This window comes from Anabas testudineus, chromosome 19, assembly GCF_900324465.2.
Source record: "Anabas testudineus chromosome 19, fAnaTes1.2, whole genome shotgun sequence".
NCBI classification, from domain to species: Eukaryota; Metazoa; Chordata; class Actinopteri; order Anabantiformes; family Anabantidae; genus Anabas; species Anabas testudineus.
Genome location: NC_046628.1, coordinates 12,516,086 through 12,528,515, shown reverse-complemented (window position 1 = coordinate 12,528,515; position 12,430 = coordinate 12,516,086). Strand labels below are relative to the sequence as shown.

Below are 12,430 nucleotides of genomic sequence, written 5' to 3'. Positions count from 1 at the left end.
CAGGTGAGAAGGGTTTGTGGTGGTGTGCTAATATGTCAAGGTGATAAGAAGTCACCGTCTGGACTCTCACTACACAACATAACAAATCCTATTTGAGAAGGAGCAGGGATAACAAAATCCAGAGGCAGAACGGGAATGGACAGTGAAGAATAGAGAACCTGAAAAGGCTAAGAGAGATAAATATCCAAAGATATTTTTGAAGTAGGAGAAAATTAAATTTGCCAGAGTAAACCTATTGACAAGAATCGTGTCTCAGTTAGAGTCATTATACTTTACATTTAACTGTTCAAGCGACTAGTGTATGGATTGAATTGGATTGGCTATTTAATAAATAGCTTTATAGGTTTTGCAAAAATGGCCACGACACATTTACTCACATCTACTGCATGTGATCAATGTGATCTTCACCTGTGTTTGTGGGAGGACATGTGTTTACATGTTTATACATAATATTACAATTTTAAGTTTGGTGGGACATCTATGGTTTACTGTGATTCAATGGATTATATTATTTTGTATGATTTATATGTATTGTGGATCAAGATATCTTTCATGCTACATTTGATAATGTATGAATTTGTGAACCACAGAAAACTAACTAACCTTTGTTACTGATACTAATGGGCATCCCAATAAATAAACTAATAAACAAATATACTGCGTTACTCAGTGGGACATCTAAGCATCGGACTGTGTAATCACATACTGTGCCAACTAACAGAACTGTAAATCACTGCTGCTTTCCGCTACTTCAGAATTATATTTGCTGTATATTTACCACTGATGACTACACATCCTCAGCCTCATGGGCCAGATCACTGACGAAGCCTCTCAATCTATGTTTGTGACTGAGGCCGCCAAGAGTACCGGCGCTCTCTTCTGATTTTCGAAATCACAGAGGTCCCCCACAACCAGGGACCTGTCATCTCAAATAACCCCTCCATGATTAGTCCCCGTGACTTTCACTCTCTTTCTTAAATGCAATGGAATTTAAAACAATAGCCCTGCGACAACTTATTTGCTTTAGCTCAACTAATACGAGGTACAAACATGCATAGACGCACAAACACACACTCCTATGGACACACACCCCTAATATCCCAGTGGCTTCAACATAATCCGACAACGTGTCCAACTGCTCTAAACCTTTTCACATTCAAGAAGACACCTGTTCACTGGTACATGACTATAAAGCAGACAATTTTATCTCTGTACTGAAGGCGGCCAATGTCATATAAACGTGCAACCTGTTGAGACAGCTTGTTCACAAACAAAGGGATGAAATAACATTATCATAACATCATTACTAAAGGCAATTACACTAGAAAGGAAATGCAAATTTCACACATTTCATTACTTGCAACTTTAAAGTGTGCTGCCCATAAACTAAAACCTGCTGCATGTTTGAGTCTGTAACATACACACATAAACATCTGTTAATTATAAAGACTGGCTCCCACTGTGCAGCCACATTTTAAACTAGTCAATCAACCAAAAAGAACCAATATTCCATTCTGTCATTTTTGACAGGTGGCACAGGCGTACAGTCTGCCCTGTGTATCACACTGCTTTATAGGAGTCCTGGTCAGTTAAGCAGCGTGCTGAGCTGTGTGAGATTAAAGAAAGCCCAGTAAATCGCAGACTGTCTGAGAGACTGATTGGCTATAGCACTTGTGCGCTGAATGCTGAGAAGGAGCTGACCCCAGGAAAAAACACCAAAGTTAACAATCATCAGTTGTACCTCCAGCTTCTTGCCGTCCTCATCATAAATGGACATGGTCACCTCAACGTTTTTGGGTGTGGTCTTGCTCCCCTTGTCAAAGTCCCCCTGAACTAGCGTCACATAGATGTCATTTCTCACATCACCTTTAGGGAAAAAAACAGAAGCAGGTCAGATTTAAAAAAATGATAGTATAATTCATTCCATCTTGTCAAATGTAGATTTTGGCACCACATATTTTAGTAACCAAACATTAATGAAGTATGATATGTTCTTTTCTAAGGATCCTCTCTCATTCGCATTTTGCTAAATAGTAGACCTTAATTCGAATTCACTTTCTGTATGAATGAATGAAATGTTTGGAAGCACTCAACCTGGCATGATGATCTCAGGAAAGCCCATCTTGCGAGCCACAGCTGTTGATCGGTCCACCAGGTGAGGAAAGTCCTTCCTTATCTGATGGATGTCTCCGGGAAGCAGCTTCATGGTCACCCAAAGGCCTGGTGATACATTGAAGGCATAGAAGGGCGGGACCAAGATAACGTCAGTAGAAGTTAGCCTGAGAGCAAACTGCCCCAGGAAAATACTAAAAAGAGATTTCTTCTTCTTTCCACTGTCAGTTATTTGAGTGACACCTAACAACTCTAGGGCACAGCACTAAATAGAAGCAGCCCTTGGGGATCTGATTAGGTAAACATGATAAGAGAGGAAACAAATGTCTTTGGGTGTGTGTGTGTCTGTGTGTGTGTGTGAGCACTAAGATGTGCACACGAGGAAAGACTAAACCACAAAAAGTCTGACAACATCAAATGACTAAAAAATTTAAGCAATCAACAGACCACCAATAACCCCGAAGCTGTTTTCACTTTCACTTTATGAGTGAGTGACACATTTCTCACTCGCCTAGCGGGATGCCTTTTGATATGAGCGTGACCGTAACAGCTGCTCTCAGAGCTCTGCTAATCTTCCCAGTGTGGGCCAGAGCAGACCTGACATTTATCCAAGTACATCTTCATAGGGCATGACAATACCATGGAGGCTGTCATGTAGTTTCCCAGCTCCCAGCACAAATTCCTTAGATGGCTAATGTTGTTCCTCCAACCACAGATGTCACACCTCTGATAAGATCTGGTCTTTGCAGAATACTCACCAGCTCAATTAACAGCTGGAGTACTTTGTTCCTGTAGTCATGGTGATGAGGGCAACTATTTATAGTATGAGCAGTGATTTATTGTGTGAGCACTTGACAAAGAATTATGCTCTTATTAGCAAGATGAACAGTTTCAACACTCTGCCAGGACAGTATGCTGGGGATAATGCTAAATTGTATGAGCAGTTCTGAAATGAAATAACGACAGCACAGTAAGAATTTAGTTATAATAAAGTTATTTTATGTGTTTAGTGTTCCTAACATTATTACAATTTAGGTCCATCTTTTAATATTTTATTTATATTGTAAAGTGCTGAAGGACATGTTGTAGTGATGTGCTGGTATCTGTCTAGGGAAGTAGTTGAAAGTCAGACACTCTCAACTCTTATACAATCTTCTGTTGTATTTTTTTTTTTATTCTATTAGCAGTCTGGCACAAGTTCCCTTCCACAGTTTCCTAAAAAAGGCAATGTGTGCCAAAATACTGGATTAAAAATGAAAAGACTGCATCAGCATTATGAGTGTGTCACTTTCAGTTAATTCTAATCAACCATCGGAAGAGATGTCTAAAAGAATACAACATCAAATAAATGCTGCTTTAATTAAGTACTGTTGGATATTTGGTGAAGAATCCTCATCAACATTAGAAGAGCCAAGTTTCAGATGAAGGTTGGCTCTTTATACCGTGAATTAGTACATCATAGACAACAGGAATAAACATAATTTTATAGAAGAGAAGGCAGTAGTGTAGTGAGTTTCCGTTTCAACCCTGGTTGTTGTTTTCGGAACCTTGCACTTGTACCTTGACCCTTGTGATTGACCTCTTTGGCGGTGATAACTTTGTTGATGACTGTCTGGAGAAAGTCGTTCTCCCCTGCCACCCTGGGTGAAAAACGGGAGATGTTCAGCTGCTTGTGGCGAATGGCGTCATCCAACGCTAGCCTGCAGTATGCACACAACAGGCAAACACCACACAGAAGGAGAGATGGCGGAGAAACAGGAAGAGGAGGAGCGGGGCAGGAAGAGCCACAAAGTGATGGTTGTGAGGAGGGGAGTGGGATGGAAGACAGATGGAGAGAGAGAAAGAGAGAGAGAGACATACCGAAGAGTGATGCGAATACCGTGACAGACACAAAGCCACTTGTTAGCAGTTAACAGTAAGGCAGGATGGGTAATGAAAGAAACACACAAAGAAATCACCATTTAGGAAATGTTGCCCAGTCAGCATTTAGCCACTGCAGCAGTGGGAAGCTTGACCTTCCCGAGGGAAGTGGGATACCTAATAAAATCCCTGCAAAACACCAGAATAGATCCAATCCCTCACACACAGTCACCCCACTTTAATGACAAATCAACCAAAAATATAACGTCATGTCATGTGCTCCACAGGGCTCCAGGTGTAAAGAGAATTAATTAACTGAAAGGAGTGATGTTGAGAGCATAAGAAAAAAGCAGATGTGATCTGGGAAGCAACACATGCATGGCAGCTGTGAAAGATGTATGTGACATCTGCAGGGTATGTGACTCTAAACAAGCAGAATAAGCATGAAAGAGAAGATAGTGGTGATGTCAGCATGGTGGAAGCAGTAAAGGATCTCTGTCACTCAGACAGTCTTGCCTGTCAGTGCTTGTAACTTTAAATCCCAAAACCAATCCAAGCAAGAAAATCGAATAAGAAAGCAGAGATTTGTACATTCATGGAACAAAACAATGTAGGACAATAGAAACGAGACCAGCTTCGCCTCAAATTTGCAAAAATCATTCAACAAATTTGAAAATATTTGCAGCATTTTTACAAGAGTTGCACACAATAAGTCACTAAAAAGATACTGTGTGCAGGATATGTTTCAAGTGAGAGCCCAGGCTGATGTCTTCAATTTATAAATTTAGTGCAACTAAGTCTAATCAATTGCTTGATTAGATTGCATATAAACTATTTAATCAATTGCTTGACATTAAATAGTTTATATGATTAGTCCATTATCAGTGTTGCTGTTACCTAACTTTGTCAATAAACCAACCTATTAGTACAACATTAAATTTTCCTTTCCTTAATGTTGTCTTGTTTGATTCCAGACCACAAGCCAGAGATTACATCAACCTAGTTTCAGAGAAAATTACCATTTCAGCAGGATTTTGGTCTATTTAGTCCATTTCTGAAAGCATTTTAACTTTTCTTCCTGAATGCCAAGAGTCTATTCAAATTATATCACTGTGTCAAACCGTTCCTAAATGGCTTCCTCACTTCCTACCTCTGCCAGCCTTGAAAGCACATGTAACAATAGGTTGTGGAACTGCTATTTCAAAACTTCATCAGTTAAAAGTCAGTGGCAAATATTCACACTTGGACATAAATAACCTCTTGTAGATCTTGTTCTTCTCTTCACACTGGAAGGCTCTAATTTCTGTGATTTATGCTCACAGATAAAACCGTTAAGTGAGGTGATCTGCCAGCTAAACTGCCTGAATCTGAAGCATTTCCAATTATGCAGGAAATCACGTTACTGAAAAGGTTAGTCTGGCTCTGTACGCTGTTATACAAGAATGGCAGCAGTTAATGAGATTTTCTTAATTGAGTCAGCAGGGAACTGGGAGCAATACTGTCTTAAAACCCTGTTAATCAGGTGTCAAGTATTCAAGACTTAAAAAAACGCAAGCACCGTCTCACTGACATACTGCAGATACCCAAAATACTGTATGTACGTGTAGAAGCTAAACTACTGTATATCAGCTTTGCCATTTTTTGTGGTAAATAAGTTTAAAAGAACGCTAGGCTCCCTTAAAAAAACTGTGATATAAAGTATTTTAAAAAAGTGTAAAAATGTGATTTATTGTGTGCTGCTGAACGATGGACTTACGGCTGAAATGGTATAAAATGCTGCTTGTCCTCATCGTCCAATTTGCCTGTTATGATGTCAGTGATATCCATTACTGTTGGAAAACAAAAAACAGCGGGGGTTAATCATTTTCAATGTCTGCAAAGTGTAGCATGGCTGTAAAAGAAACACAAATAATCGATGAGGCCAAATCAGAGGAAACGGATCCACTGTTGGCTTCTGTTCAATGAGCACAAATTAAGGCAGAGGCAGAGATGTGAGGGAAGAAGCTGGGTTTTTGCCCTTTTCAGGTGAAATTAAATCAATGGAAAACCACAGAAACATTGTGTAATAAATAAATACTGAGCAGAGCAATATTCTAACCAGTCTAAAAGAGATTTGCTGGAACATTGTACAAAATTGGATGATGTCACACTAGAAGAAAGACAAAGACGTTTCAAGACAATTCTTCTTCTTTTTGCTGACTATGCAATTTCCCAGATAAAAGCTGGCCAAGTTGGAGAACTTGCATCAAAACAGATTATTGAATTTGGCTGTTACACAGGCTTCAACTGAAGTCAATGAGTGAATTTCTGCAGAGATTCAGACAGTGTGTGTGACTGCAGGCCGGAGGTCAGACATGTATAACCCTTAATAATGAAAATTTGGCCGTCCGTCATGCTGTGTACAGCAGCAATGATGAAGATGACAAGAGATAAAGTATCATAAATTAGACTGTCATTTGCATTCTCTTCAAGAGGCACAGAGAAAAAGACACTAAAAGAGGGGCATAATTTTCTCTGTTGGATAACTGTGGGCAAAACGCCAATCTAATTAGTTTATGATACATCTGGAAGCTTGCCAACAGGAGATAAATGAAACTCTAATTCCTCGTTCTGCTTTAGCTGGATATCTCTGAGTTTTAGCCAAAAAGCCAATATTTATTCATCCGGGCAAGGGCTTTGGCACAAAACTTACTTTGAATGGTAACAGACAAAATAAGGGATCTATTCTAAGACTTACACATATTTTGATATTCAAAGTTAGACAAAGTTTAAAGATTATCCGTGCTTCTGAAAAATAACATCTTACTACAGTGTTGCAACTCATGCCTTGCAGCTGTTTTGCAACAGCCGATTAGTTCCTGTGTAGTCTGCCCTACCTGCTACTCCAAAGGGTCTCCTCAGTCCTGACGTGAGCTTCTTGGTATTGTTGTCTCGTAGCTCCATGCGCCCCACTCTGACAATCTGACACACAAAGCTGATTTTCTCTCTTTTCAGATCTTCACTGCCCAAGTCCTAAAGAGGGGAAAAAGAAAGGTTATGTCATCTATCTATCTATCTATCTATCTATCTATCTATCTATCTATCTATCTATCTATCTATCTATAGACGTCCATTTGACTGCTTTTAGCTTTGATTACAGCACACATTCAGTTTGGCATCATTTCATGTTGCACGTCACAACATTTATTCCCGTCCAGAGCTGCATCATTTTTTTTTACCAAGATCTTGTATTAATGATTGGAGAGTCAGAGTCAGCACATCCCAAAGATTCTCATTGGGGCTAAGGTCTGGAGTCTGTGGTGGCCAATCCATGTATGAAAATAATGTGTCAAGCTCCCTGAACCACTCTTTCACATGAGACCAATGAATCCTGGTATTGACACCTTTGAATATTTCCATGCCATCGGGAAAGAAAAAAATCCATGAGGGAATAACCTGGTCATTCAGTATATTCAGGTAGTCAGCTGACCTCACTCTTTGGACACATTATGTTGCTGAACCTAGACCTGACCAACTGCAGCAACCCCAGATCATAGCACTGCCCCTGCAGGTTTGTACAGTAGGCATTAGGCATGATGGATGCATCACTTCACCTGCCTCTCTTCTTACCTTGATGCTCCCATCACTCTGGAACAGGGTAAATCTGGACTCATCAGACCACATGACCTTCTTCCACTGCTCCAATCTTTATGCTCCCTAGCAAATTGAAGCCTTTTTTTAAATTATTGGAAGTCTACACAGCTGTTTAGTCCCAGAACCTTGAGGTCCCTTCACATTGGGTGTGTGGAAATGCCCTTACTCTCACTATTAAACATAGCTGTGAGTTCTACCGTTGTTTTTCTACAATTTAGCTTCACCAAACGTTTAAGCGTTCGTCGATCACAATCTGCAATTTATTTCAGACCACATTTCTTTCTTGAAGATGATGGTTACTATCGTTTTATGGTTTTAAAAAATACGATGGACAGTTCTCAACCCAGTTTTAGTAGTTTCCTCAATCTCCTTAGAGGTTTTCTTTGTTTAATTCATACAAATAATTTGACTCTTTTCAAACAGATTAAAATCTTTTCCACAACCACAGGATATGTCTTCAGACATGGTTGTTTAAGAAATGAGAAGCTGCTCACTGCATCAGTTAGGGTTAAATAACTTACAAACTAACAAATTCATCCATGCAGTAAATATCCAATTAGCTATTTGCTGAGTTTAAATTTTTAATTTTTTTTGGGATGGGCAGTGACAGGCAGAAATATATATATCTGACAACAGCCATTTTTTTTTAGGATACAGCAATGCTAGAGTGCACTACAACAGATCAATTTATAGTCCTTTTAGGTGAAGATGAGTTTGTGTTGAGGAGAAACTTTGTGCCACAAACTGCATCAGCAACATCTGCACTGGTGCCCACAGATTCTTTTCCTGTGGGCAATATCTTCCAAAACTAGCAAAAATGTTCCCAGTGGGTGCCTGCTGACCCTTGCGCCCTTGGGCTTCCATTAGATAGAGGTGACTGCCTTGGTAAATATATAGAGCGAGCCAGGCTCTTTCTGAGAGAGCTTAACAAACACAGGCTCTGCAAACAGGCTCCCACATGCCTCATAACATAGCTGAATAAATAGCACACTACCACAGGTAAGCGTGTACATACACGAACAGAGAGACACACATTCCCATAAGCAAACACACTCACCGTGAAGACCGCCCGTAGATTATGAAGCTGGTCTATATCCTTCACCAGACCTGAACTTGACCATTTTACAAGGTAGTTTTCACTGTAAGGGAGTGGTAACAGAAAAAAGCATGATTATAAAGCATCATTATATTGTCTTTTTTAAAATATTATGTGTATAACTAATTCTTATAGTTGCATTGAAACACCTATAAAACTGTGGATCATGGAAATTATTGGTGTTGGTGGAGTTGGTGGAGCTGCAGATGCCTGAATGTTAATCCAGACACTGATCCGCTTGGAAAAGAAAATGCAAGACTGATGTTGGATGCAGAAAGAACATTTGCAGCTGAGCTGCTCCACTTTTGATAATTTGCTGTCACAATCCTAAAACAATAGAACTGTCCGAGCCAGCAGACTGTGTTGTTTGGTGTGGACATGTTCTCGCAAGGGATTTGTGCATGTGTGAAAGTTAACAGTTCTTAAAAGTGTAATTAATATTCATATATTAAAACCAAACACAAAAGATGAGATGAGAACAGATGAGATGGGTCTGTAAATGTTCTACTTCCAATTCCAGGCACAGGTAGATAATCTTTATGATTTTCCACTAGCAAAACACAGCTGGAATTCTATTATCAATGCAAGAGGGCCAGTGTAAAGGTTAAATAAAAAATAAAAGGTAAGTGAGTAAAGTAGAGGAAAAAAAGACAATTGAGACAATGTGAGAGAAAGAGATGAGTGAATAAGCACCCACGAGTTTACCTGATAAACTTGGACTCCACAGGGTCGTACAGAGACATGAGCACCTCTGCATCCTCACCAATCTTACACACCACGTTCTTTAGAGTCACAAAGAGGGCAAACGCTGGTGTAGAAGCAAACTTTGCTTGTCTGGTCAGATCAATATTCTGCTTCTGAGACTGTTAGAGGGAAACAGCAGTATCACATTTAGTGACGGTCATATTTCCAGAGCTTTCTGTCACATGCAGGAGACCTCAGGCTTGTGTAGCCTGAACGATGAGCCCATCAACAACATCAGAGTATGAAGAAGAAATACTGTGCGGTGAGATGAGTAGCAATTGCACACAGTTGCTCACTGAAGTATTGAATGTCAGCGACTGCCTATGTGTCTTTCTGAACAAGTTAAGAAGCAAGATTTAACAATGTCTCTAAAACCATCATAATCGATAATAGTGTATTTCACATGGGAATATTAAGCTTTGACATTCACTTTATTTCTAGGGCTGCATATACTGTAAAAAGTGGACTGCCCGATTCCCTGGATGGCCTTCAAAAATATGCTGAGGCCACATCATTAATATTTATCAAGTTGACCTGGACACTTTCTTATTTCCAATGCATATGCAATAAAGACCTCTAGATGACAAGGTCACTTAAGATGAGACCACATAACTGCAGGGCACTTAGCGTTTGGCACTCCTACATACTGCCAGCTGACATGCAGGTGAGGGATGCCACTGATACGCCAAGTAAAATAGGAATTCTGGCTGAGTTCATGACTTTCTGAGACTGCGGCCTGATTTTTCCACATTTCTTCACTGAAGTTGTACAAAAGCCAAAACACCTTTCTAAGCCTTTGAACTACAGGGATGGTGTATTTCCTGGTATTTCTCTTACCTCGAAATGCATTGTTTGATATTCTTATTCCTTGTTTCATTATTATATAATAGTTTTTTAAAGCAAAATAGGACAACCCTCTCTAGATAGTTAATGTAACCATATAAAAAGTATCTTCATTCTTAGTTCAGTGGCCAAATCTAGTTCACTGTACCTTCATTAATTATGTAAATGAAGCAAAATAAAATGAAGCAGTAAAATAATGTAACAGACTGCAAGACTACAGCCATATTAGCGATCCCCTGACGTTTACGCACAGTTATGATTTAACATATTTACAGTGACAACACTATCATATTAGTGTTTAGCAAATGAAATGTTTACCATCTTAATTTAGCCTGTTACATTAGCACATCAGCATTATTTGACAGATATTGTCCTGATTTTGTGTCTTGATATTAAAGAATCAGCAAAAAGAATCCTCAGGATCTCAGGGGGTGTTTGTAACTTCACAGAAATCGATGCAGTAGTTAAGATTTTTCAGTCTGGACCAAATTGGTGGACTGACTGACCTACAATGAAGTGCCTCAAATAACTGACTAAAACTAACTATGGATGGGGACAGTGAAGACGGAAATCTAGCAGAAAGCTGTCTCCAATTAAGATAAATAAGGTTTCATCTTCGATAGTTATGATGTATGAAGAGCTGTGATAATTCTTGTATCATGCAATATTGTTTTTCTAACACAAACACTGTGGCTGCACCAGTTTGACCCTGGCTAAGATTTAATGAGCCAGGAAGAATGAGATTAAGATGTGACTACATTCACAGCATCCCATCTTTGATTTACTACCTGAGTAAAAAAATGTTTAGTTGAATGAGTAAAAATGGGGCCAAAGAGACTGGACTGGGTCTATTACCTTCTCCTCTTGAATCCGGTCCTCAATTTGTTTGGAGGCTGCCTCATGCGCTGTGAACAGGCTGATGGTGCTAGTGAGCTGTGGGTCGAGTATGTTTCCATCTTTGTCTCTGACAACAAGATCGAGATCCAAGTACCTTGTATAAAAATAAGGAAGAATTAGCAAGTGGCAGGAGCAGCAAAGATGAAAACATTCAACAGTATATCACAGGAGTCAGGGTAAATATTGTAAATGTATGGTTGTACTTGTTAAAGAGGAAATGGTACACATTGACTGCAGCCTGTCTCTCACTTTGACTCATTGTCTACTCATATAAAATTCCCTCGCCTCCGCTGTTTTCTTTCAAAGCACAGACAACAGCATGGTGCCAACATGTTGTTGTCTGTGTATTTTGTCACCTCGTCTCTGCTTCTGTAAAGGCAAAAGTCATTCCTCCACCTGGCAAAAGGTTTAAAGTTTCATCACAGGAGCAAAATGGAACTTCACAATATTTTATTTTTGAGCAGTTTTCTAGGTCCGCTGCAGACACAGCACGAACTGTCGTCTCATGATGGAATACAGCATGGTTTGCTGAAGCTAAATCCTTCCAGTCTGGCCTCACACTAAGTGATGACCTGTCATTTTCTATTGACTGACACTGCTGACCTAATGCGACAAGAGTCATCTTTCTGGATACGTATGAGGATAAAGGGATATAAGCTGTGAGAAGGCCTTTAAAGATTAGATCCTCACTTGTTGCCGTAGTCTATCTTGGAGGTGACTTTCTGTTTAAGCTCCGTGAGCTCGTCCTGCGGGAGAGTGCCGGACAGTATCTGTGAACGCCATTCGATCAGGTCGTAGATCATGTCACGAACACAGGTGAACATCTCACGCTTGTCCCCCTGTCAGTGGAAAAAGACATAGAAACATGTATCTAAGTTTTTAAGTCCAAGACCTTTGCAGAGTACTTTATATCTTTAAGGTCACAGTTAAAGTGAATATATACTGAATAGGATTTTTTTTTATTAAAGTAATAAAGTAATGGTCCAATATGGACAGGTCAAAATGCCTATAAAAACATATATAAGCTTTACCACATGCACTGTACAGCACATAACATGAAAATATACATTTCCTTGCTCACCACATATAAGTCCCTCCATATTGTAGCCCACTCCCGCAGTGTGGTGGTAACCTCCTGAACCAGGGGCAGCTCAGTGGGGATGACCGTCTCCTTATGTCTGCAGTGACAGTAAACCAATTTGATTCAGCGATTTTGTGTCATTTCTGCCCCTTCCTCTCTACAAT

The 12,430-nt window shown here is 39.7% G+C and overlaps 1 protein-coding gene across 1 annotated transcript in view; it reads right to left on the bottom strand.

Annotated features, from left to right (window-relative positions):
* dock1 (dedicator of cytokinesis 1) overlaps nucleotides 1-12,430 on the bottom strand; it is a 151,877-nt gene that overhangs the window by 119,989 nt on the left and 19,458 nt on the right. The window contains exons 5-14 of the mRNA XM_026352157.1: nucleotides 12,267-12,363; nucleotides 11,876-12,024; nucleotides 11,144-11,279; nucleotides 9,407-9,564; nucleotides 8,663-8,744; nucleotides 6,849-6,984; nucleotides 5,729-5,801; nucleotides 3,673-3,752; nucleotides 2,095-2,220; nucleotides 1,742-1,866 (exon numbers count right to left, since the gene is read on the bottom strand). Of these exons, the coding sequence (XP_026207942.1) occupies nucleotides 1,742-1,866; nucleotides 2,095-2,220; nucleotides 3,673-3,752; nucleotides 5,729-5,801; nucleotides 6,849-6,984; nucleotides 8,663-8,744; nucleotides 9,407-9,564; nucleotides 11,144-11,279; nucleotides 11,876-12,024; nucleotides 12,267-12,363 (1,162 nt within the window). The remainder of the gene's footprint in view (nucleotides 1-1,741; nucleotides 1,867-2,094; nucleotides 2,221-3,672; nucleotides 3,753-5,728; nucleotides 5,802-6,848; nucleotides 6,985-8,662; nucleotides 8,745-9,406; nucleotides 9,565-11,143; nucleotides 11,280-11,875; nucleotides 12,025-12,266; nucleotides 12,364-12,430) is intronic.